The following is a 23,574-nucleotide window of genomic DNA, read 5'->3' on the forward strand; positions in this document are numbered from 1 at the left end:
TGACTATTACAAATGATTGCTGATTATGTTTAATTACAATACTAGGTATGGGTGTGCAGTCATGTAATCTTAGACTGTAGGAAATCCTGCTACTGTTAACTTGGATGATTCTTTCACACTGCTCTCTGTTGAACCTGTGGAAGCAGATCAAAATAAAGGTAAAGTTACTGTAGTCCTACTGTACCATGGAACTGCTTTCCCATCAGAGAGGGAGAGAGATGACTAGTGGTGGTTTACCATGCCTCAGGTGAGGGGGAAGATTGAGAAGAAGAGTCCTTCATGGTAACCTCAGCTGGTGAAGGAATTGTTCTTGTGCTGTTGGCATCTCTCTGAATTTTGATTTATGAAAATATTGATGTCTCTGGTTGCAACTTGGATTGTCCTCAACATAAAAATTAATGATGGCTCTCTCACCCTGTATGCCTCTGTCCAAGTTTTTTTTTCACCCTATGATCTATACGTCCTTGCTTATGATGATCTGCCTGTACTGCTCATAAACAAAGTTTTCACTGTACTTAGCTACACATGACAATAAATAAATCAAATCACCTACACTCTGTCACCATTAAAATTTGGTTTGAAATTTATAACATTTCAACATCACCCTTGTTCCCCACCCATTTATCTTGTGTGGTCAAAATTGCCCCCAATATAATTGTGACATAAAATATTTAAATATGGTGTTTTTTTTTATATAGGTGATGAGTCTGTCTCCAGCCCCACTGTCTTTGTTGATCAAAGCAGCTCCTATACTGACTGAAGACATGTACAATGATGTACAGCCTGCAGCATGGGAACTTCTCCTCAGTGTGGATGAACACATGGCTGCTGCAGCTGGTAATGTACATTTAAATTACTGTACTACTCCTGCACCTAGTTAAATGCTTCAAGGAGATGCCTTCTATTATTTTAAAGAACCAGATGTTTGGTTGGTGATCCTATTGCAGCGTAGAGTCATTTGGCACAGGAGGTGGCAATTTGACCATTGAGTCAATGGTTGCCATTTGTAGAGTATCCTGGTCAATCACATTTCCCTACACTCTAGCCCTACCAATAGATTTCCCATCAGTGCACGTCTACTTTCCTTTTGAAATCATCTCTTGTCTCCACTTTTCTGGGCCATTATCACTCACAGTGTAAAAACATTCTTCCCGGTGACCACCTTGCTTCTGTTATACAGAATCCCAAACCTGTTCTTGTGTTGTCAGCTAATGGTACCAGCATTATGTCTGAGTTGTCTAAATCCATCATAATCTTCTACATCTCAGTCAAACATTCCTACCATCTTTGCTCCAAAGAGATCAAATTCAACTTCTCCAAACTAATGTTGGAGCTGAAATCCTTCTTTCACTTTGGTAGAACCAATCTGCATCCTCTCAAGGACACTATATCCTTAGTAATGTGTATTGATCAGAGCTAGAAGCAATGTTTGAGGTTTAACCAGCCATTATTAAAGTTCAATATAATTTTTCTATGTACAAAATACTTCTATTGATGAAGTCCAAAATCTCTCATAATTTGGTAACTACTCTCTCCATAGTGCCTTCCTTTTTCAACGATTATTTCATAGAAACCATGAGGACCCAATGTTCCCGCACACTCATTTGATCTGGGCATTCAGCCAAAATTGATATTTTTCTTTTTTTTTATAGATTTAGATTTAGATTAGATTTAGATTAGATTACAGTGTGGAAACAGGCCCTTCGGCCCAACAAGTCCACACCGACCCGCCGAAGCGAAACCCACCCATACCCCTACATTTACCCCTTACCTAACATGACAGGCAATTTAGTATGGCCAATTTACCTGACCCTGCACATCTTTGGATGGTGGGAGGAAACTGGAACACCCGGAGGAAACCCACGCAGACAGGGGGAGAACGTGCAAACTCCACACAGTCAGTCGCCTGAGGCGGGAATTGAACCCGGGTCTCTGGCGCTGTGAGGCAGCAGTGCTAACCACTGTGCCACCGTGCTGCCCACGATACCATAGAACTGCTTTCCCATCAGAGAGGGAGAGAGATGACTAGTGGTGGTTTACCATGCCTCAGGTGAGGGGGAAGATTGAGAAGAAGAGTCCTTCATGGTAACCTCAGCTGGTGAAGGAATTGTTCTTGTGCTGTTGGCATCTCTCTGAATTTTGCCAAAACTGATCACCTCAAACGGGAGATGGTTGATGTAATATATGGAATGAAAATTGAAAGGGAATATGTGGTCAAAAGACTGTCCGTATTCAAATGCCAAATTAACTTGGGGTGGAGATGGTTGAAGGGATTGCCATCATCTACATATAGTCCCTCGATAAAACTGGAGGAGCTAGAAAATCGGGAAGTTGCAAATATGATGCCTTCATTCAAGAAAGTGTATTGTATATTTACCAAGTTGGCACTAACTCTCCTATTTATAATTTCAGTTTTGTTAACCAGACAATTTTTGTGGTAATTTGTCAAACATTTCCTTAAAATTCACCACTGCACTCCCGGCATCAACTTCGCTGTTATTTCATTAAAGAATCAATTAGATTAGTCAGGCTCAATCTATATTTTACAGGTCTATGCTGGTTCTCCCCAATAAACTCAAATCTTTTCAAGTGCCAGTTACATTTCGCTTTGATAATAGTCGGAATATCCTTACAATTTTTTAAAACAAAGGTGAAGGATATTCCCACTAACAACAGGCCAGTTGTTAGTGGGAAGATCCTTACACACTTGTTTAAAACATTATGTCACATTTGCCACTCTTCAAAACTTAGCATATCCCCTATACTTAGGGAAGATTAGAAGATTATGCCAGTCTTTCTACTATCGCCATACCCAGCTCCCTAAGAAATTTGCCTTGTACACATAAACATTAGTCCACGAGCCCGCACAGAACAGGGCTGCAGTTAATTTTTGATCTTTTCGTCGTACATTTATAATCCTGGAAGTGAAAACACAAAAAAAATCTGCATCAGCTTTTCTGCTGAGGGGAGTGAGTGATAGTCAGTCTCCTTGTTACGCCAGTCTTCCTGTTTGAGGTTTCCCTGCACTCTACAGGTGGGACATTCCATTGATTCCATGCAGGATTTTCCTAAAAAGCACAAAGTCTTTTTTTTGTCTAGAGCAATTCTCTTTTCAGAAACAAACCCTATTGGAATGAAAAATATCCAGAATAGTTTTGGGTTCCAATCCGTCACTATGACATTAATTTAAAATAAACTACCATGTAGAAAATAATGTGGTGATTATTCTAAAGATGCGACTCATTTTGTTTTTCTCAGCAAATGATTTAATTAAGTTGATTCAGTTTGACAGGGAAGAACTGAGATTAATAAAAAATATTTATCAATAAAGGCCCTTATATAAAAAACTGATCAAAAGCATTCAGAGGAAACACTTTCTTCCAGTCACAGGCTTAAGTGCTGCCTTTGCCAATTAACAGTCCAACAGTCATACAATTGGAAATACACAAAAATCAGAAATAGGTGGAGACATTTAGTAGGTTTGGCAGGATGGCGAGCAAATACAGTTAGTATTTCGAGTCCAGGGACCCTTCCTGAGAACAACTTTAGGAGTCATAGGCTTATGCCCGAAACGTCGATTCTCCTGCTCCTTTGATGCTGCCTGACCTGCTGCGCTTTTCCAGCAACACATTTTTCAGCTCTGATCTCCAGCATCTGCAGTCCTCACTTTCTCTGAGTCATTCAGGCTTCCTGATTGGAGAGAGGAACCACTGATCGAAGACTTACCAGTAGAACAACATTTGTGACGATTTTTTTTTTCCCCTGTTGGAGCTGGGAAATATTAAAACGTGACCTGATAGAGGCGTGAAGCTCCTGAAAGGCTAGCAAGTTGGAAAATTTGCTGTAGTTGTTAGTTGACACCATAACGTATTGTAACTTTACAATGATCAGCGAAAATATAAAAGCGAGATTAGAAAATGATTTTTTACGCGGGGGGGGGGGGTTGATATTCAGAATTGGAGCAATGTCCATAAATTATTTATAAAACTAATAATTTGAACTTTTGGAAAAGAAGCACATTAAAGAATCTGTTCAGGAAACAGGAGACTGGAAGATGATGATGTGTTTTGTTTGAAGAATGAATAAGTTTTTCAATTCTTTCAAGGCATCATATGATCATAAAAGGGAAGGAGAGAAAGCATTGTTGGTGCACCATCTAGTGACTGCTTTAGAGGGCTAAGGAAAAGACAGCGACATTGCAAATTCATTACTAAAACATATCTTATTGATCCATATACATATTTTCTCTTAAATTGAATCTGAAGGTGGACATATTCATGAGAGATTTTACTTGAGAGTCCAGCTGGACCAGCAATGAAGTTATTCAGTTTTTGACTGTACTAACATTTACCTCTGGTCTGCATGCCATAACTTGTTCTCTCATGAGAATAAGCTCTGAAGGATTTATTCACTCTATGTTGTTTATCGTAGAATCATACAATCCCTACAGTGAGGAAACAGGCTATTTGGCCCAACAAGTCCACACTGACTCTCTGAAGAGTGACCCAACCAGACTCATCCCCCTACCCTATCCCATATGGTCCTGCATTCTTCATGGCTAATCTAACTAGCCTACACATCCCTGGACAGTATAGGCAATTTAGCATGGCCATTCCACCTAACATGCCCATCTTTGGACTGTGGGAGGAAACCGGTGCACCTGGAAGAAACCCATGCAGACAAAGGGAGAATGTGCAAACTCCACCCAGACAGTCACTCGAGGCTGGCATTGAACCTGTGTCCCTGGTGCTGTGAAGCAGCAGTGCTAACCACTGAACACTTATATTACTTAATAATAATTAAGTAAACATAAGGTGTCAGCATCAGCTTATTTTCACCATTCTAAGTCAGAAGGCTGTCTGTTCAAGTCCTCCTTCAAATATTATAGCCTGGCATTTAGTAAGGGAGTATTACATTGTGGGAAGTCTTGTCTTTCACAACTAAGTCACTATGTATTCTACCAGTTGCATGTAAAAGATCCGACCAGAAGGCATTATGTTGAAGGAGGATTCTCTGTGGTGCACTGACCAGCATTCATCTCACAAATTATCTCACTTATCTCTTTAATTGTTATGAAATCATATTGTACATAAATTCGCTGCCATGTAGATACTTTGCAGAGATTATATTTCAAAAAGTATTTCATTATTTGGAAAGCACTTTAGACTATGCTGATGTTATGAAAAATGTTAAATAAATGTAAAACATTTCTTCTTTCTACCTACAGCGGCCATGTTCCTATTGTGTGCAGTTAAAGTACCTGATGCTGTATCAGATATGATGATGTCTGAATTTCACCACCCAGAAGCAGTACAACGCATCAATGCCATTGTGAAATTTAATACACTCTGGAGATTCAGGTACCAGGTTTGGCCACGTATGGAAGAAGGTGCTCAGCAGATCTTTAAGGTAGGCTTCACAGGTTTCAGTACCTTCTCCTTTAACTTCATTCACTGCCTGCAAACAGAAACTATTGCAATGAGAACCATACAGTTCTTAACTCTGCCTGTCTTATCTTAGGCTATGTGGAGCATTTTATGTTCCAGTCCTACTTGGGATCTACATCCACACACAGTTTTTCTGTAACATTTTGATGAGTGCCATCTCCTGTTTTTACCCAAATTATCACCAACTTGGCTTTGAATTTCTATCCTTCCTTTATCTTTTTGATCCATCACCAAATCTTCCCTTCCCTACCTCACTTTCTTTATTGTCTGCTCTGGGATTTGGCTGTTGCCATTATTTACTGTAAACCCATGATTCCCACAGTTCCATTTAACATGCTTCCTCTCACCCAACTTACTGTAAGGACTCTCTTTCTTTCTTCAGTTTTTTCCATCTGCATTGCATCGGTTCCGATGTGCACACTTCCATACCCACAACGTAAGAAGAAGAACTTCAGCAAATGAGGCTGTAAAGTAGAGCATTTTGTGGAAGATGTGCAGTCCCAGGTATAGGCCTTCAGTGGTTTTATGTCTGTAAAGACAAAGGAAAGCCTGTTCCACGTTGACACTAAGATTAAAGTGGTGCTCTGCAGTGAAGCAAAATTTAAGCCACTACAAATCAACCTAATTTTATAGTATTCCTTCAATTTTCCTGAACAGGTTATTCCCTTCCATTGTGGTTGACAAAGCCCTTGAATGTTAATGTTCAATTTTCTATAGTTTTTCACGCATCCTTCTTCATAAAGCTATGATGAGGTTTCCCTTGTGCTGAGCTTCCAACCCACCAGCCACTTGTTTCAAAAGATCATCTTCCACTCTGCACCAGCTTCAAAGTGATGCCACCAACAAACACATTTTCCCCATCTTTTCTTTCAACTTCCAAAGGGACTGCTTTCTTGTTGGTACTTCAGGCCACTTCCCTCAACTGCCATACAAAAAGCCAATGATGTTTTCATACAAAAGCATTGAAAAATACATCTTCCCTTTAAAGCTCTCTCTTTTACCTCAGTCATAGTCCCAAACATTCCTTACAGGTGAAACAGCAACTTACTTGTATTCCTTTCAATTTAGGTTCTGTGCTAACTGCTCGCCGCGATATCTCTTCTGCATGGGGACATTGCTTGCTTTCAATCCGTTTGTGTGACCCTGAGGTCCCAACCACCTCCTACTCTGAATTCTCTGTCCTCAGTCTCCTATGATGTGGAAGTGCCGGTGTTGGACTGGGGTGTGCAAGGTCAGGAGTCACATGACACCAGGTTATAGTCCAGCAGGTTGATTTGAAATCACGAGCTTTTGGACTGCTGCCCCTTCGTCAGGCTCCTTCATCTGATGAAGAAGCAGCGCTCCAAAAGCTTGTGACTTCAAATAAACCTGTCCAAATAAACCACCCCAGTCCAACACCAGCACCTTCACTGTTCCAACGAAGTTCAGCTGAAACTGTAACCTGGTGTCATGTGACTTCTGACTTTGTCCACCCCAGTCCAACACCAGCACCTTCACTGTTCCAACGAAGTTCAGCTGAAGAAATATCACCTCATCTTTAAATTAAGCTCTTTGCAAGTCTCCAGAGTCAGTTTTGAATTTGTTAAATTCAGGTCATAAATATTGCTGCTACATTTTCAGACAGGAACTGGACCAAAGGCAGGCAGAATGAGTTAGTTTAATTTGACATCCTGTTCGGCACAACATTGTGGGCCAAAGGGTCCATTGCTATGCTGTACAATTCTATGTTCCAACTGTTGGTATGATTTTACTCTTGTCATTGAGATTTTCTCTCGATAGATCTTTTATTTCTTTACTTGTCATGGTATCATTGCACCCATTCTGATATTTATTATCTTTGATGATACTCAAGGACATAGGTACGTGTATTTCCAGAAAAGTGGTGATACTTCTTTGAACGTTCACGTTTCTAGATGTGCTTCTTCAATGCCTGTGAATCGTTCGAGATGCAATGTAATAAATCAGTCAAAATTACTGTTTTACTTAGCAAATATATACATTATTAAATGCACTCTTTCTATCATCCATTTTACCCAATGATTTGTTGGTTTATCTTTTTTAAGATTCCACCACCAAGTATAAACTTCACCTTACCTTCTCCAATTTTGGGTATGCCATCTATACCGATGTTTGATCCACCTTGGGTTCCCCAGAGTACTGGCCGTGTGCAGGATCCAATCAGTGAAGATCAGTCTGTAAGTATTAGCTGGGCCAACAGCTTTTGAAAGTAAAGCCTCTGCTTCATTTGTTATTACACTTTCCAGTCATTATTAAAATCAGCCTATTCCATGAAGCAATAAAGATCTTACATGTCTGAAAATGTCATATAATAACGTGTGATAACCAACTGTTGTTTCTAAATACCTTGTATCACTTGTGGGAGGAAGGATAACTTTATCAGTTTGTTCTCTTAGTGTGGTGTCTTGCTTTTTGAGAGTGCATATCAGAGCCTCTGGTAGGTTCGGCCTATAATTTTCAAACTTGAACTGAAGCTGTGAAGTCTAAAATGCCATATTTTAAGAATAAAGCATTCATTAGAAGAAATATGCAGAATGATTGGGACTCAAGATCTCTATTCCTCCATTGTAGCAGCCCCCTCTCTTCCTCAGTTGCAGCCTATCCTCTCTTTCTCTGGACTCTCTTTCAGCTTCTCCCTCTCTTCCCCCTCCTTTGCATCCTCTCGTGTCTCCATCCTCTTTCAGCTTCCTGCTCCTCGCTTTACTCCTTGCAGACTCCAGTTGTTTTTCCCTCCACCTTGCAGCCTTACTCTCTCTCTCCCACAGCCTTTTACACTCTTGTAGCTACTTTCTCTCTTGCCTTTTGCTGCCTCTCTCTTCCACCCACCCCCATTTCCATCTCCTCCTTCCACAAACCTTTCAACCCCTGTCTCTAGCCCCTCCTGGAACCTCCATCTACCTCCCTCTTCTGACTTCACCCCTGCAGCCTCCCCATTCATCTTTCTTCCATTGTTTGAACCCACCCCATGCCAGCAGCCATCCTCTCACTCTCTTTCTGTGTGAAATAATTGTCCCTCAGATGCCTTACAAATCTTTCCCCTCTCACCTGTTTGGGGCCCTGGATGGAGATGACAAGGGTAGTGTGCTGACAGGTTTTGCATGGAAAAGCATGTTGTTTAAAATAAGTGAATATCTGCTCCGATGAGGAGACGTTCCACTCCCAAGCATCCCAGATGTCCACCTGTTTTAAACAATGTGCTTTTACCCCCTCATACAACCCTCCACTGCACCACCTCCATTCCCCGTTCCACTGCTATAAAACTCCTGCTCCCAAACGCAATAAAGAAAGTGTCACCCTTGTCCTCACCTGCCATCCCAAAAGTCTCTGCATCCAATGCATCATTCTTAAACACTTCTGCCAATTCCAACTAGACCCACCACCAAGAACATCTTCCCCTCCCCACCCCTCTCTGCCTTCCACAAGAGCTGTTCCCTTTGCCACTCCTTGGTTATACCCGAAACGTTGGACTACTCCACCTCCTGGTTTGCTGTGCTCTTCCAGCCTTGTGCTTGTACAACCTGTATTCCAACTGGCCCACCAACTTTCAAAGCCCAGCGGCAAGTCATATTTGGACAGTGAGCCCACCCTCTGGCTATGAATTTCATGCCAAGTGACTGTTTCCTACAGTCTGCTGACTTCTGACCCCCGTTAGAACTTGGCAACAGGGTTCCAAGGCCCACACGGAAAGTTCTGGCCCAAGGTGTGTTACCGTTCTAGTTTTCACATATCGTATCATATTTTCGCATTGCGTATGAAACGAAATGACAACAAAATAACAATCCTATTTTTAAAATATTTAATGTAATTGATCTGCTGCAGAAGTGCAAAAAGATTCTATTTTGATGATCTCAATGTACAACCTGTTACAGAAATCGTTTTCCGCTCGTGCGGTTTCCCGGTCCCACCAGCGAGCTGAGCATATTTTGAAGAACTTGCAGCAGGAAGAGGAGAAGAAGCGACTTGGTCGTGAGGCCAGCCTGATCACAGCCATTCCTGTCACACAAGAGGCCTGCTATGAACCGAGCAACACGCCACCTCCCGAACTGGAGGAGGAAGGTAGGTCTTCATACGAAACATTGCCCGGTACCCTCAACAATGTTTTCAAAAACACATCTTCACATTTTTCCCTCAAGAAATATTGATCAGCCTTCATCTTTGAATTCTGAGTTGGTGTCACGCTGATGAGTGTGATGGAAATCAAGACCCACAACTCCACAAGTTATGCCTGTAGTGAAAATGTCTTATTCAGTCACAGAATTAGTCTGTTTGTTTCTCTTTATTGCTGTTATCTAAAACAATAGAGATTTTCATCAGGTTTCTGCCATAAACTTTTTAAAAATTCCTTTATGAGAAACATACTTCAAATGGGTAATTAAACTGATTATCAACTAAGATACTCCGCAGGATGGCTTAATTCCCAACACATAGGCGCGCGCATGCACACACACATACGACACAACTTGCCGTTTTTATAAATGCACTCTAAAGTCATAGAGTCATACAGCACTGAAACACCCTTTGGTCCAACTCATCCATGCCGACCAGATATCCCAACCCAATCTAGTCCCACCTGCCAGTACCTAGCCCATATCCCTCCAAACCCTTCCTATTCATATACTTCTCCAGATACCTTTTAAATGTTGCAATTGTACTAGCCTCCACTACTTCCTCTGGCAGCTCATTCCATCCACGTCAGAACTGTTCCCAGTACTCCAGTTGAAGTGTCTTATATAAGTTCAGCATTCCCATTTCTTCTTGAATTCCATGCCATATTACTCAAGCCCAGGATGCTATATGTTTTTAATTGCTCTGTCTTGACCTGCTATCTTCAGTGATTTTTATGCAAATACATCCAGGTTCCTCTGCTTTTGCAGACCCTTTAAAATTGTACTTCTTATTTTCTATTTTTCTGTCCATGTTCTTCTCACCAAAATGTTTCATCTCATACTTGTCTGCATTCATCTTATACTTGTCTGCATTCATCTTCATCAGCCACCTGTTTTCCCTCTCCAGCAATTTATCAATACTATAATACTTACAATGATCTATAGAGACTTCTGTATTCTCCTCTGAGTTTCGGGAAGTTTGAATGTCTATGACCAGTGCCCCTGTAATTTCAAATCTCTCCTCCTTCAATATCCCTGGGATGCATCTTCCCCAGTCCCAGTCAACTTCAGGTACAGAAAGCTGAACCTTTTGAGTGACCTCACCGTGGCTTCAGCAGCATAACCTCTTAGCAATTCCCCCCACCTCTGTGTGCAGATAGGGTGGGGAAATTACAAGATTAGGGGGCATATTTTTAAGGTGAGAAGAGAAAGATTTATAAAAGACACAAGGGGAAATTTTTAAATACAGAATGTAATTGATGTGTGGAATGAATTGCCAGAGGAATTTGTGGATATGGGTACAGTTACAACATTTAAAATATATTTGGATAGGTACATTACTTGGAAATATTTGGAGGGATATGGGCCAAGTGCAGGAAGGTGGGACTGGATTAGTTTGGAATTATGGCTGGCAGGGATTGGTTGGACTGAAGGATTTGTTTCAGTTCTGCATGACACTATGACTCTGAGTGGAAGCATTTGAGTTCTACATAAATACCTGAAGGAAGCAGAAGCAATCAGCATTGCTCCTGAGAGTCCTTCATAATAATGACAGACTAGGAATGTAAATTCTACCAATTGCTCTCATGTAATAAGTTACCTTGTTGAAGAGACAAGTGGGTCTTCTGTATAGTAGTCTATTCTCTGCCAGTTCTAATTAGACTGGCCCTAAACTCAACACAAAATAAAACAGGGTTGGGGGCGCAAGCTACCTAAACCGGAATACTGATGGCATCTGAAAAAATGACATGCACAACTTTCTCCACGACTTTACAAAGCGTTCCCTTTTTGGCGAGTCAGTGGATTCAGTTCAAAACTTAGTTTTAAGCAAAATCAGAGAAAACTGAATTTGAGGTGAAACTGCTGAACGAATTTTGTCAGGATAACTATCCTCAACTGATGAAGGAGCGTCGCTTCGAAAGCTAGTGTGCTTCCAATTAAACCTGTTGGACTATAACCTGGTGTTGTGTGATTTTTAACTTTATCCTCAACTAATGCGGTGGACAACATGTCAATGTGCATATTTTGTTACAAAGTCAATAAATACTAAAGAAGTGTAACCAGAAGGATCTATTTTAATTGTATCTTAAAACTGTGAATTAATGTTTATTTAATTCACTGACCAAGCAGTCTGATTTTTATCTAATTTGCCAGTTGAAGATGCGGCTAATTTAGCTTCCCGCCGACTGTCTGTCAGTCCATCCTGCACGTCCAGTACATCCCATAGAAATTACTCATTCCGTCGAGGCTCGGTATGGTCAGTACGGTCAGCAGTCAGCGCTGAAGGTAAGCAGTGACCATCATTCATAAAGGACTGGGAGGCAGCTAGGTTGTTCTGTTCCTTCACATATAAGGATCTCAAAAACATAATATATGAAACTAATATCTATGTTTTCTGAGCAGATGAAGAAGACGCCACAGAGAATACTCCAACACATCATGTAATACAGCCTCCCCAGGCTGTATTTCCTGCATGCATCTGTGCTACTGTGCTGCCAATTGTTCATCTCATGGAGGATGGAGAGGTACGAGAAGATGGAGTGGCAGGTATCTGTTTTTAAATAACTCTATCTTAATTAGCTGTGCATTGAATTTTGGAGAAAACAAGGTTATAAATAACAATTATATGCTGAGCTGCACATTCAACATAATTGAATAGTTACCATTTGGTAACTATTCCAGATGATCATCAGAATCCACAGAGCATGATAGTGGAAAGTAGGAATCTTATAGTCACTCAGTCTATGTCAATCTCTGCTTTGTTTTATTTTGGTCATTTCTAAAGGTCAATTCAGAAAAGATTCCCAGTGTAGTTATGTTAAAAGGTTCCAGTTTTAGTTTTAAAAGGTTGAAATGTTTGACTTAAAAAAGTAGAGTCAATTCATTGATTTTTAACAGTCAACTACCTCACCTATAATAAGGTCATTTGTTTAATCTGTATTGATGGGGGAACAGTTGACTACATAGATTCAGAAAATACTCATGGTGTGATATTAAAGAGTAAATATCAATTTATTGTTGCACGTTGAAAGTTGCTATAGTCCTAGACGACCATAGCTGCTTTCTCATAGGGACACAACTGGTGGTGAGTTAAAATTGAGGGTCGCCGTGCCTCAGGTCAGGTGTGAGGTTAAGAAGGTAGAGCCTTCCTGGTGATCTCAGCCATTAAGAAATAGAAGCTGAAAATGTGTTGCTGGAAAAGCGCAGCAGGTCAGGCAGCATCCAGGGAACAGGGAAATCCACGTTTCGGGCATAAGCCCTTCTTCAGGAGGGCTTATGCCCTGAAGAAGGGCTTATGCCCGAAACGTCGATTCTCCTGTTCCCTGGATGCTGCCTGACCTGCTGCGCTTTTCCAGCAACACATTTTCAGCTCTGATCTCCAGCATCTGCAGACCTCACTTTCTCCATTAAGAAATAGAACCCATGCTCATGGCATTACTCTGCATCACAAGCCAACCATCCAAGCTAACCAAGCCTGCTGCAATATCATCACCACCAGTATGGGGCTAAAGTAGTTTGCTGCCACTTCCCCCTTAACTTGACTGGGTCTAAGGGCCTAATTGGTACACAGTGGGAGGAAAAACCACAAGCCATAGAGGTCTATAGCATAGGGAAAGGTCCTTTGACGCATCAAGTCAACTCTGTTCAAAAACAACCGCCTAACTATTCTGACCCCAAGTTCCAGCACTTGGCCCATTGCATGCCTTGGTGTAACAATTACATGTCTAAATACTTTTTAAATGTTATGACGGTTTCTGCATCTATCACCCTTACAGGCAGTGAATTCCTGATTCCTACAATCCCCCTGGAAAATAAACATTTTTCCCACTATTTCTTTCCAAGTGAGTCTCAATGAGAACAGGCCAAAGTGAGGACTGCAGATGCTGGAGATTAGAGTCGAGAGTGCAGTGCTGGAACAGCAGGTCAGGCAGCATCCAAGTAGCAGGAGAATCGACGTTTCAAGAAAGAGCCTTCGCTTGACCTTCAATGAGAATAGGCTTTGTCCTTTTAACAAATTGTAGTTTATTGCATGAAAACATTCACCTGCAAGTTACATCAGGAAGGTTGACCTTGGGCAGAAACTTACCAGGCTGTGAACAATGTGGGCATTGGCGAGAAATTTGGATGAATTATGGGAGATCAGCCCTGTGTAGATTCGCAATGTGAGGAACAAACATGTTTTAACCAAATGTTACATGGTGAGACGAGACTAGACCTTAAGACATAGGGCAGAATTAGATCATTCAGCCCATTTAGCCTTCTCTGCCATTCCATAGGGGCATAGCTAATCTGATAATCCTTAACTCTAACAGAGGCAGGTACTTCCACCTATTCCAAGAGGGAGAGTACAATGAGCAGGGTATCATAGGTGTGTGGCACATTAGGAATGAGGTGAGTTTAAGAAGATGGCATGAGAAATCTTGCTAGGTCTCATGGAGAGAAACAGGCACTGAAAGCTAGCAGAGCTGACATCATGATTATTTCAGTAATATTTAGCCTATTATTGCAAAGACTATGAGGGGACCTTAGATAACATGCCTGTTTTCCTTGAAATCCTAAAAGGTGCTCCACATTATCCCATCACCATATAGTGTACAGCCTACTGCAGTCTCCAACATTAGCCCTTTCAGAACAGTTACATTATCCAGCTTGTATATTGAAAATGTTAGTAGCCTCATCTAATGCCAAGTTTACCTGATAATCAACAGCCTTATGCAGTTCTATGCAAATTTTAACATAGAAAAGTGTCTATAGCCGCTTCAGAAAAACATAATTGGACAAAAATCAATACCGAGTCAATGAAGGAGACATTAGCAGGACAACTAACAGCTGGGTTGAAGATGATTGCTTTAAGGAGAAGAGAAAGGCTGATCAAGAGATTAGAACCTACACCATGGATGACACCACTGCCAATAATAAGACAAAATGATTTTGGGATGCAGAAGAGCAAGACTTGGAGGAACATAGAATTTTTGAAGGATTGTAGAGTCCTAGAGGTTTCCAGCATTGAAACAGGCCCTTTGGCCCAACTTGCTCATGCTGCCCAGTTTTCACAATTTAAGCTAGTTCCATTTGGTCTGTATCCCTCCATACCTATCCCATCCATGTTGCTGTCTAAATGTTTCTTCAATGACAACCTATACTCCCTTCCATCACTACCTTTGGCAGCCCATTTCAGACACTCACCACCCTCTGTGTGAAAAAATTACCCCTTTATGCCTTCTAGCTTTAGACTCCCCTACCATGGGGGAAAGCTGTCGACTATCTACCTTATCTGTGCCTCTCGTGATTTTATAGACCTCCAAAAGGTCACGCCTCAGTCCTTTACTCTTCAGCCTATTCCATATCTCCTTAAAGTCCCAGCCTATTCAATGTCTCCTTACAACTCAAACCTTCCAGTCCAGGAGAAGCCAGAGAAGATTATAAGTAGTGAGTGTCAAGGCCATGCAAACGTTTGACCTCTTGGATGGGGATTTTGCTTTGGAGTTGTTGTGGTCCTGGGGGTCTACAGGAGAGGTAAATAAAACTCACCATGGACTACAGTAAGGAATTTTGGTTATGTTAAAGTTTACTTCAAGGCCAGGAGTCTGGCAGATTTGGATTGCCTTTTTTGATTCTGGAGCTGATAAAATCATCATTGATGAGCAAATAAACTGAAACAAAAATGAAGATATGCAGTGTTATGGAAATGGCCTTTTTTTGACAGAGAAGGTGGAGAAATTGTTAACTCGGCTCAGAACTAGTTAACAGACCAAGCCTGGTTCATTTTGCAACAGTTATCAGGAAAGAAGATTGAATGAGTGTTGAGGCTATGGTTTATAGCATGGTCTGGGAATTGTGACATCAACCATCCCAATGCTTAACTGGAGAAGGTTGTCTCACATCCATCACTGGGCGTCCAGCTGCTGAACAACTCATAGACAGTAGATGAGTCAAGCGAAGTGATAGAGAGCTAGAGCTGAGTGTCATTATGTGTGTAATATGACATAACGTTTGATGATGTAACCAAACAGCAATGCTTAGATAAGAAAGAAAATCCTTGGGGCACTCCATTGAGAAAGGACGATAAAACTTTGCTGGCAATGCTTTGGTTGAAGAGACAGGAGTGCAATCAAGTGAGGGCTGCCTCATTGAATTAGACAATGGAGTATAAAATGCTGTAAAACGAAAGTGTAGATGACTTTCAAAATCTGCAGAGAAGTTGACAAAGAAAATGGTGGATAGTACACAATGATAAAGGACTTTTTGCTTTAATTAGGATTCTCAATGTATGAAAGAGTGTTGATTGGAAAGATTCAAATGTGAAATTACAAAAAAGATGGATGTGAATTTGGGAAGTAACAACACATACAGGGACTTTGAAAAGCAAGGGAAGCAGGAGACGTTTTAGTAGAATGCAAGTGTACGAGGCCAAGAGCTGTTGCTTTGAGGAAGGGGTGAAGATAGCTTTGAAAGGAGGCTGCTTGTGCCTGAGAGAATCGGAAGTGAAATTGGGTACTCAGCAGAATGAAGTCATGAGACCTGAAAGTGGATGTCATGGATGGTTGAACTTTAAGAGGGCATTGGGTGGTGGGGTGGTTAAATCGGAGAAATGAAAACACAGTAACTTTAACAATGAAAAATGCCTGTAGGCACATGGTTAGGGATGGGGAGGGTGGTAGTGGTTTGGAACAGGGGAGAAATTTCTGGAGGTTTGTGATACTTGTCATACACAATGCACAGTGGAGAGTCCAGTGAAAACTGGTCAGTAGCATTGATGTTTGCCTTGACACTGCATCCCCTTTTAAAGTGTGACTTTCTACTGACTTTCCATTCATGCCAGTGAGATAGTTTCAGTAAATTGGCTAGATTCTGGCTTGATACAGAAACAGAGAGCCAAACTTTATTTCCAGTGTACAAACCCCAGGCCAGCCTCATTTCTGGATAGGAACTCCAAAGTGATGACAAATGAGACCTTGGAGTCAATTTTCAGCAGTTGAAGAAGGAGTCTCTGTGCAGGCCATCCAATTCATTAGCAGTTGTATGTTGCAGCCAGGAGGACCACTGAGTTTCTGGGCTCTGCCAAAGTAGGTGGGAAACCATGATGACACCTCACGAAAGCGACACCATTTGAACACTTATAAACTGTCCAAGTTATACTACCAGAGCCTTCATTGCTATGATTGTCACATACTAGCCTCTTATTGTGTCTGTAGTCCTTGCAGCTCAGTGAGTAAACGCTATGCGACATGTACACCTGATCCCATTGGCCAGCCACTGGGAGATTCTCACTATTCCATCTAGGGGCTCCATTCACGTCAAAGACGGAGAGTGTCAATGATATGTGAAGTGCATCAAATCGACCCTTTATTTGATGTAAGTGCTTTCTCACCATTGTTGACATATAGTCACCACTTTACCATAAGTTGCCTTAACAGGAAAAGCTGAAGGTGGCAACATGTCAGCAGAGTCTATCCCCCAAGTTAATCTCAAGTGTTTGAAATAAGTTGTACATGTAATAGGTTGTTGTCCTCATATTGGTGTAATAAGGTTTATTGTTGTTTGTTCAAACTGTGGCTTTATTCCCTTAGCAGGTCTGCTGGATATTGCACCAGCTCATCTTAAAATAAATGTTATTGGTCCCTAGTTAAATCATGACTGAAATGTTTACAATTTGACCCAGGATTGTAATACTTCATTTTGCATGTCCACCATCACACCAGCACAATAAAAGAACTAGAAAACTGGCCTGGCTTATTTTAGAAATTCCTAAGACACACCACCTCCTCTGCTTCTTAAAAGTCGTAAAGTTTTAGAGTCATAGGGATGTACAGCACAGACAGACGCTTTGGTCCAACTCGTCCATGCCGACCAGATATCCTAATCTAGTCCCATTTGCCAGCACTTGGCCCATATCCCTCTCAACCTATTCTATTCATATACCCATCCAGATGCCTTTTATATGTTGAAATTGTACTAGCCTCCACCATTTCCTGTGGCAGCTCACTCCATACAGGTACCACCCTCTGCATGAAAAAGTTGTCCCTCTCACCCTAAACCTATGCCCTCTAGTTCTGGACTTCTCCACTCCAGGGAAAAAAACTTGTCTGTTTACCTTAAACATGCCCCTCATGATTTTATAAATCTCTATAAGGTCACCAGTCAGCCTCCAACACTCTTCAGAAAATAGCCCTAGCTATTCAGCCTCTCCCTAAAGCTCAAAACCTCCAACTCTGGCAATATCCTTGCAAGTGAAGCTGTTAGGAGTGGACACCTGGAGGTTCCTATGCCAATTGACTGTAGGCAAGTTGTTTGACTTCATACTGACAATATACTGTATTCCAGCCCAATGAGCTTAGAGATCACCAGCCTGCACAACTGGGCTGGGCCAATGTCCTCCTTTCTGTGGTATATGACTGCTCTCTGTTCATCATTGAGTCCTTGTCTCACTCTCATTTCTAGTGAGTGCTGTAGCACAACAAGTGCTGTGGAACTGTTTGATTGAAGACCCTGCCCTCGTCCTGCGCCATTTTCTGGAGAAGCTCACTATTAGCAATCGTCAGGTAACAGGATTTACTTCAGAAATATTGAAACAAACATGGTCACTTATTTTACATTCTATGTTTACTGTGTAGAATTCATTCCATAACCATATTTCCAGTCCCAATTGGAAGACCAGAGAACCAAGGCTTTAAATCCCAGGCTTTAAATCTCAGGCAACCTAAAGACTTAAAATTCATTATTGCTGGTCTGTTTGTTTGAAAACTATGGGTTTGGAAGGAGCAGATAATTTAGTTCAAAGACCACACTAAATATTAAGTGCTAAACCAACATAATGGCATGTTAATATTAAATAATATATGAATTAATTAAAATAGATTGATTTTTAAACACGTTTAAAAATTATGTTGTACAAAACTACGGGTGCAGAATTTAGACTATAAGATAAAGTTTGAGCCCACAGTGGCAATAAGTAACATCACCTAGGCATTAGAAAATGGTGGGCAGATATCTCTTGATTTTTCATCCATTAATTTTTATGAAGAACCTGTCTATGGTTTGCTGAATTGGTCAAGGTTGTGTGTTGCCAGCAAATACTTAGAATACTGCATCTCCCTTGTTGCATACTTGAATAATGTTATCAATTGATATTTTGCCGATGTGAGAATAGTAACTTTGCTACTTTTTAATATCTTGCCTCTCCTTGAAACCGATAGATCTCATTTTCAAATAAATATAGATCCAGTCAGCTCAATTCCTCCACTGACTCTGCAAGCCCTGAAAGTGTATTTCTCTCAAGTGCCAATCACAATACCTTTTAAAATCATTGATAATCTCCACTTCCATTGTGCCCAGGGACAGCAAGGTCCAAATCTTTGTCACTCAAATGCATAAAATATGATTCCTCAAATCCCTCTGTAACCCTTTCCAGAACTTTAAATCTGTGTTCCTTTAGCCTTTTTTCCATCATCTAATGAACAAAGCTTTTCTTTGTCCGCCAAATTTAAATCCATTGTAACCTCATACATCTATGAGATTTCCCCTCAATTTTATTTGTTTCAAGAAGAATAATCCCAGATTACCAAATTAACTTTGTAGCTCAAATTACTTGCCCCCGCCAAATTTAAATCCATTGTAACCTCATACATCTATAAGAGATTTCCCCTCAATTTTATTTGTTTCAAGAAGAATAATCCCAGATTACCAAATTAACTTTGTAGCTCAAATTACTTGCCCCTTGAACAGTTCCATTAACTTTTCTCTGCACTTTCTCAAGGATCTTCACATCATCATAACTGGATTTAATACTTTAAATGTGATAGAACTACTGAGCTTTTTTTATGGTTCAGCATCACTTCCCTGTTTTTGTGCTCAATAACTCCAATGATGAAGCTGATGATAATGTATGCTTTACTAACTACTCATGTCCTTCCCTTTTCAAGTCTGTTGACTTGAATCCCAGGTCCCTGCATGTTCTTTAGCAGAGTGCCATTATATCTTCATTGCCTCTCACTTTTCCTTCTGACAAAAGTTAAAGCTCATACTTTGTATTGGATTTACTGTGATTTGTTTCCCCATTCTGTCCTGACGTAGTCCAGTGATGTCCACTTTATTGTCTGCCACACCTCTAAGTTAGTATCATTAGCAAATTTTGAAACTTCACTTTGTAATCTGATATCCAATAAGTACTTTTATTAAAATCACTAGTTCAAGCACTGACTCTAACTATAGTTCTGGCTCCTTGGAAAGGCAGCCAACAGAATCAAAGATCCCTCCCACCCGGTATTAATATTTTCCAGCCTCTTCTGTCGAGCAGATGATACAAAAGCTGAAATACACGTAGCAACAAATTCAAGGACAGATTCTTCACCGCTGTCATTAGACTTCTGAATGGACCCCTCAAATTTTAAATTTAATGTTGACTTCATTCATTTATACACCTTCTCTGCAGCTGTAACATTGTATTCCTCACTATGTTCTATTGCCCTAACGCACTTTGTATGGTATGATCTGCCTGTACTGTATACAAAACAAAACTTATCATTGTACCTGAGTACATGTGACAATAATAAATAAAATAAAGTCAAATTTTGGGGAATATCATTGTCTACCATCCCAGTCTGAAAAATAGCAATTTATCACAGCTGGCAGCTTTCTACTCTTAGACCAATATTTTTATCCAAGTGATGCTGACCCATTTATTACATAAGCTTCAATTTTGTTAGGCCACCTTTTACGTTCCAATAGTGTGGAATTTGGTGACTAATAAGTTCATAAAACACATTGGGATAGCTATCTAATGGATAGACTTCTATAACTGCTGATAACGCACATATTGAAATAAAGTCTTGAGACAGAATTTTGGATTATTTTGTCTATTTTAATAAGTCATTTGAAATTATCATTAAGTTAAGAAATTAAGTAGGTTTTCACTTTTTGTGAAATGTTACTTATTATTCCTAGGATGAATTGATTTACATGCTGCGAAAACTGTTGTTAAATATTGGAGATATGCCAGCTCAAACCTCCCACATTCTCTTCAACTACCTGGTGAGCATTACTCCTGCCTTGTGTCACATTACATTTGGGGTGGGGGTGGGGGAGGATGGGGTGCGGGAGGTTTATGGAAACAGGAGTCTGGAGAGACGATAGACCAGTGTTACATCCCCTGAGAAGGCTTCCCATATTACATGACAATCATGAGGTCAGAGGTCAGCAGTGGGATCAAGAATCCTGGATTGGCAGAAATATTGCACACTGAGAGCCAGTAGCCAACCAGAGGCTACTTTAGCTCAGCAACTCCATTGAGGACAGGATGGTTGCTGCAGAAGAGACATCCCAGCTGAGGCCTAGATCTTCACTGGAGCCCTGGAACTAAGTCACAAGTGTTTTCCTGGCCGTGGATCATGGGTTGGCAATGTTTTTGCAGAGAAGGGGTGGGCAGGGATGGAGGAGGGGGAGGGTTAGATGGTGTTCAGCCACAAAGGAAACAGTGACTCTCAGCAGCATTCTTCCCACCACTCTTCCAATCTTACCCTCCTCCTACTTCCCAGTGTGGGATCTGTCTTGACCAAGTGGACCCTTCCTCCCTGTGACATCACAAGCAACATGCACAGGTTTGTCCATACTCACTGTACAGCAACAAGCCTGTACATTGCACTTAATCCCAGTGATCGTGGTTTGGGCACTTATTTGGGCATCAATTGGTAATGGGGTAGGAAGGCCATCCACAGGCAGAATTAATTGGGTGGAAATAGAAAGTTTGCATGATCCCCACTTGCCACAATCCCATCTAAATAAATTCTCTCCCCATCTCTGAACCTCCTGGGGGCAAAACAAGAAATACCATCCATCATGGGTCATGGTTTTACTTTGCTTTAAATTGTTTTTACCCATTGCTTGTAAAAAGCACTAACACAGCTTTGAGTTTGGAAAGGGGCCTAGGTAGGAACCTGAACATATGTTGGGCTCTTTCTAATTTTGATTAAGCAGATTTGTATTACAGACCAAAACTGAACTATACTGTTGGTCTGCGGCATTTTTCTGTTGCATTTCAGGTTGGTCTGATCATGTATTTTGTCCGCACTCCTTGTGAATGGGGCATGGATGCAATCTCAGCCACTGTCACCTTCCTGTGGGAGGTTGTTGGTTATGTCGAAGGACTTTTCTTCAAAGACCTCAAACAGACAATGAAAAAGGAACAGTGTGAAGTCAAACTGCTGGTTACAGCCTCTATGCCAGGTAAGGGCACAACTGGCTCAGAAAACGTTCACTACAATGATTCCCAATATGGAGGGATCATCTTATGAGCAAGGCTAAACATCTTGCGACTCAGTTTAGAAGAATGAGAGGTGATTTGATTGAAACATATAGGATTCTTAAGTAGCTAGTCAGGATAAATGTTAAGGGGATGTTTCCTCTCATGGGAGAGTGTATCTGAGTCAGGAGTGCCAATTTAAGACTGAGCTGAGGAGGAATTTTTTCTCTCTGTGTTGAGTCTTTGCAACGTCTTGCTATGGGGGCAAAGTCTTTGTGTATGTTTGAGGCTGAGATAGCTAGACAGTTAAATTCTTGATCATTTGGGGAATTGAGGGTTGTGGGGAAAATGCAGGAAAGTGAATGTGAGGAATGTCGGATGAACCATAGTCCTGTTGAATGCTGGAGCAGGCTTGAGGGGCTGGAAAATCTATTTCTGTTCCTATTTTTTATGGCAACCAAGGGCTGCACTAAGCATTGATGAATTTTGGATCCACATTCCTACTTATTTCCAGCTATGATCAATGATGTTTCATCCTTTATGTGAATCCATTGAAGTTATAAGAAAGTGCCTGTTTTAAGTGCAAGCAGTGATTTAACCCTCGACTGTGAAATGATTGATAACATATTGAGCTTGTTGCTATTTCGACTGTACATCACTATCACTTCTGAAATGCTGAACCAATATCCACATCAAAAAATGTACTGCATAAAACTTTGTGGCAAATGAAATGGTTAATATTGATCAGAAATAAAGTATTATAGCAGATTTATTATACTTGAAGCAACTTTCAGTTTATTTACTTGTCTTTATTCAAGTTGAAATTTGGACAGGAAACTGTAGGCCTGTTCATTTGGCTTGAATCAATACCCTTTTTACTGCTTCTAGGTTGGTTAGAACAATGCTTTAATTTTTTTTAAAGCACACAGCTATGACAATTCAAATAAAATTTATTAAATCAAAGTGAAGAAGCCAATTCCAAGGCTGTCTTACATGAAAGAAAGAGGAAACTTATCACATGCTACTTGAGAAAAAAGAAATAATAAAGCATGGCATCAAGCACAGTTAAACAGAGGAATCCATTTTAAAAAGAAGAGGTGACTGTACCTACTATGAGTCAGAAGCCACATGACACTAGATTATAGTCCAATGGGTTTACTTAAAATCACAAGCTTTCAGAGCATGGCCACTTCATCAGGTGAAGCTCTGAAAGCTTGTGATTTCAAATAAACCTGTTGGCCTAAAACCAGGTGTCGTGTGACTTCTGACTGTTACCACCCCAGCCCAGCAATGGCACCTGCACATCGTGTATCTCATAGAAGCAGGAAGATAAGTAGTGATTTAGTTTAAATTTCATGGAGTTCAGATGTTATGAGAATGCAACCAGATTCTGTACCTGTTTAGCAGTAATCTTGTTTCATCAGCAATATTGAAACTTGTAAAAATCATGGAATTCAGTGCATGTAGTTACTTTCTCAAGTTGCTTTTTCACTGGTCACTGACCTCAGAAAACAAGAGAAACAGACAGACAACAAGATTTACAATTTCTGATGTTATGAATCCACATTCTTCTCTGCTCTGCCCAGCACACTACGTATGGAGTATGGTTTATTTGAATATTCCTGAGTCTAGCTCCATTGTTTTTCCATGCTGAAATTCTGCAGGTAATCTTTCAACTCTGAATATGCAAACTTATCAATCAAGTGTGAGTTAAACAGGTGGTGCAAATTTCTTAACACTGATTTAGTTGTCTGATTTCAACGTC

The 23,574-nt window shown here is 40.7% G+C and overlaps 1 protein-coding gene across 1 annotated transcript in view; it reads left to right on the plus strand.

Moving 5' to 3' along the window:
- LOC122551900 (protein unc-80 homolog) overlaps window positions 1–23,574 on the plus strand; it is a 284,010-nt gene that overhangs the window by 176,681 nt on the left and 83,755 nt on the right. The window contains exons 32-40 of the mRNA XM_043694468.1: window positions 699–837; window positions 5,228–5,409; window positions 7,511–7,642; window positions 9,335–9,521; window positions 11,726–11,857; window positions 11,975–12,118; window positions 18,014–18,114; window positions 20,516–20,602; window positions 21,610–21,793. Coding sequence (XP_043550403.1) covers window positions 699–837; window positions 5,228–5,409; window positions 7,511–7,642; window positions 9,335–9,521; window positions 11,726–11,857; window positions 11,975–12,118; window positions 18,014–18,114; window positions 20,516–20,602; window positions 21,610–21,793 — 1,288 coding nt within the window. The remainder of the gene's footprint in view (window positions 1–698; window positions 838–5,227; window positions 5,410–7,510; window positions 7,643–9,334; window positions 9,522–11,725; window positions 11,858–11,974; window positions 12,119–18,013; window positions 18,115–20,515; window positions 20,603–21,609; window positions 21,794–23,574) is intronic.

This window comes from Chiloscyllium plagiosum, chromosome 7 (assembly GCF_004010195.1).
Source record: "Chiloscyllium plagiosum isolate BGI_BamShark_2017 chromosome 7, ASM401019v2, whole genome shotgun sequence".
Lineage (NCBI taxonomy): Eukaryota > Metazoa > Chordata > Chondrichthyes > Orectolobiformes > Hemiscylliidae > Chiloscyllium > Chiloscyllium plagiosum.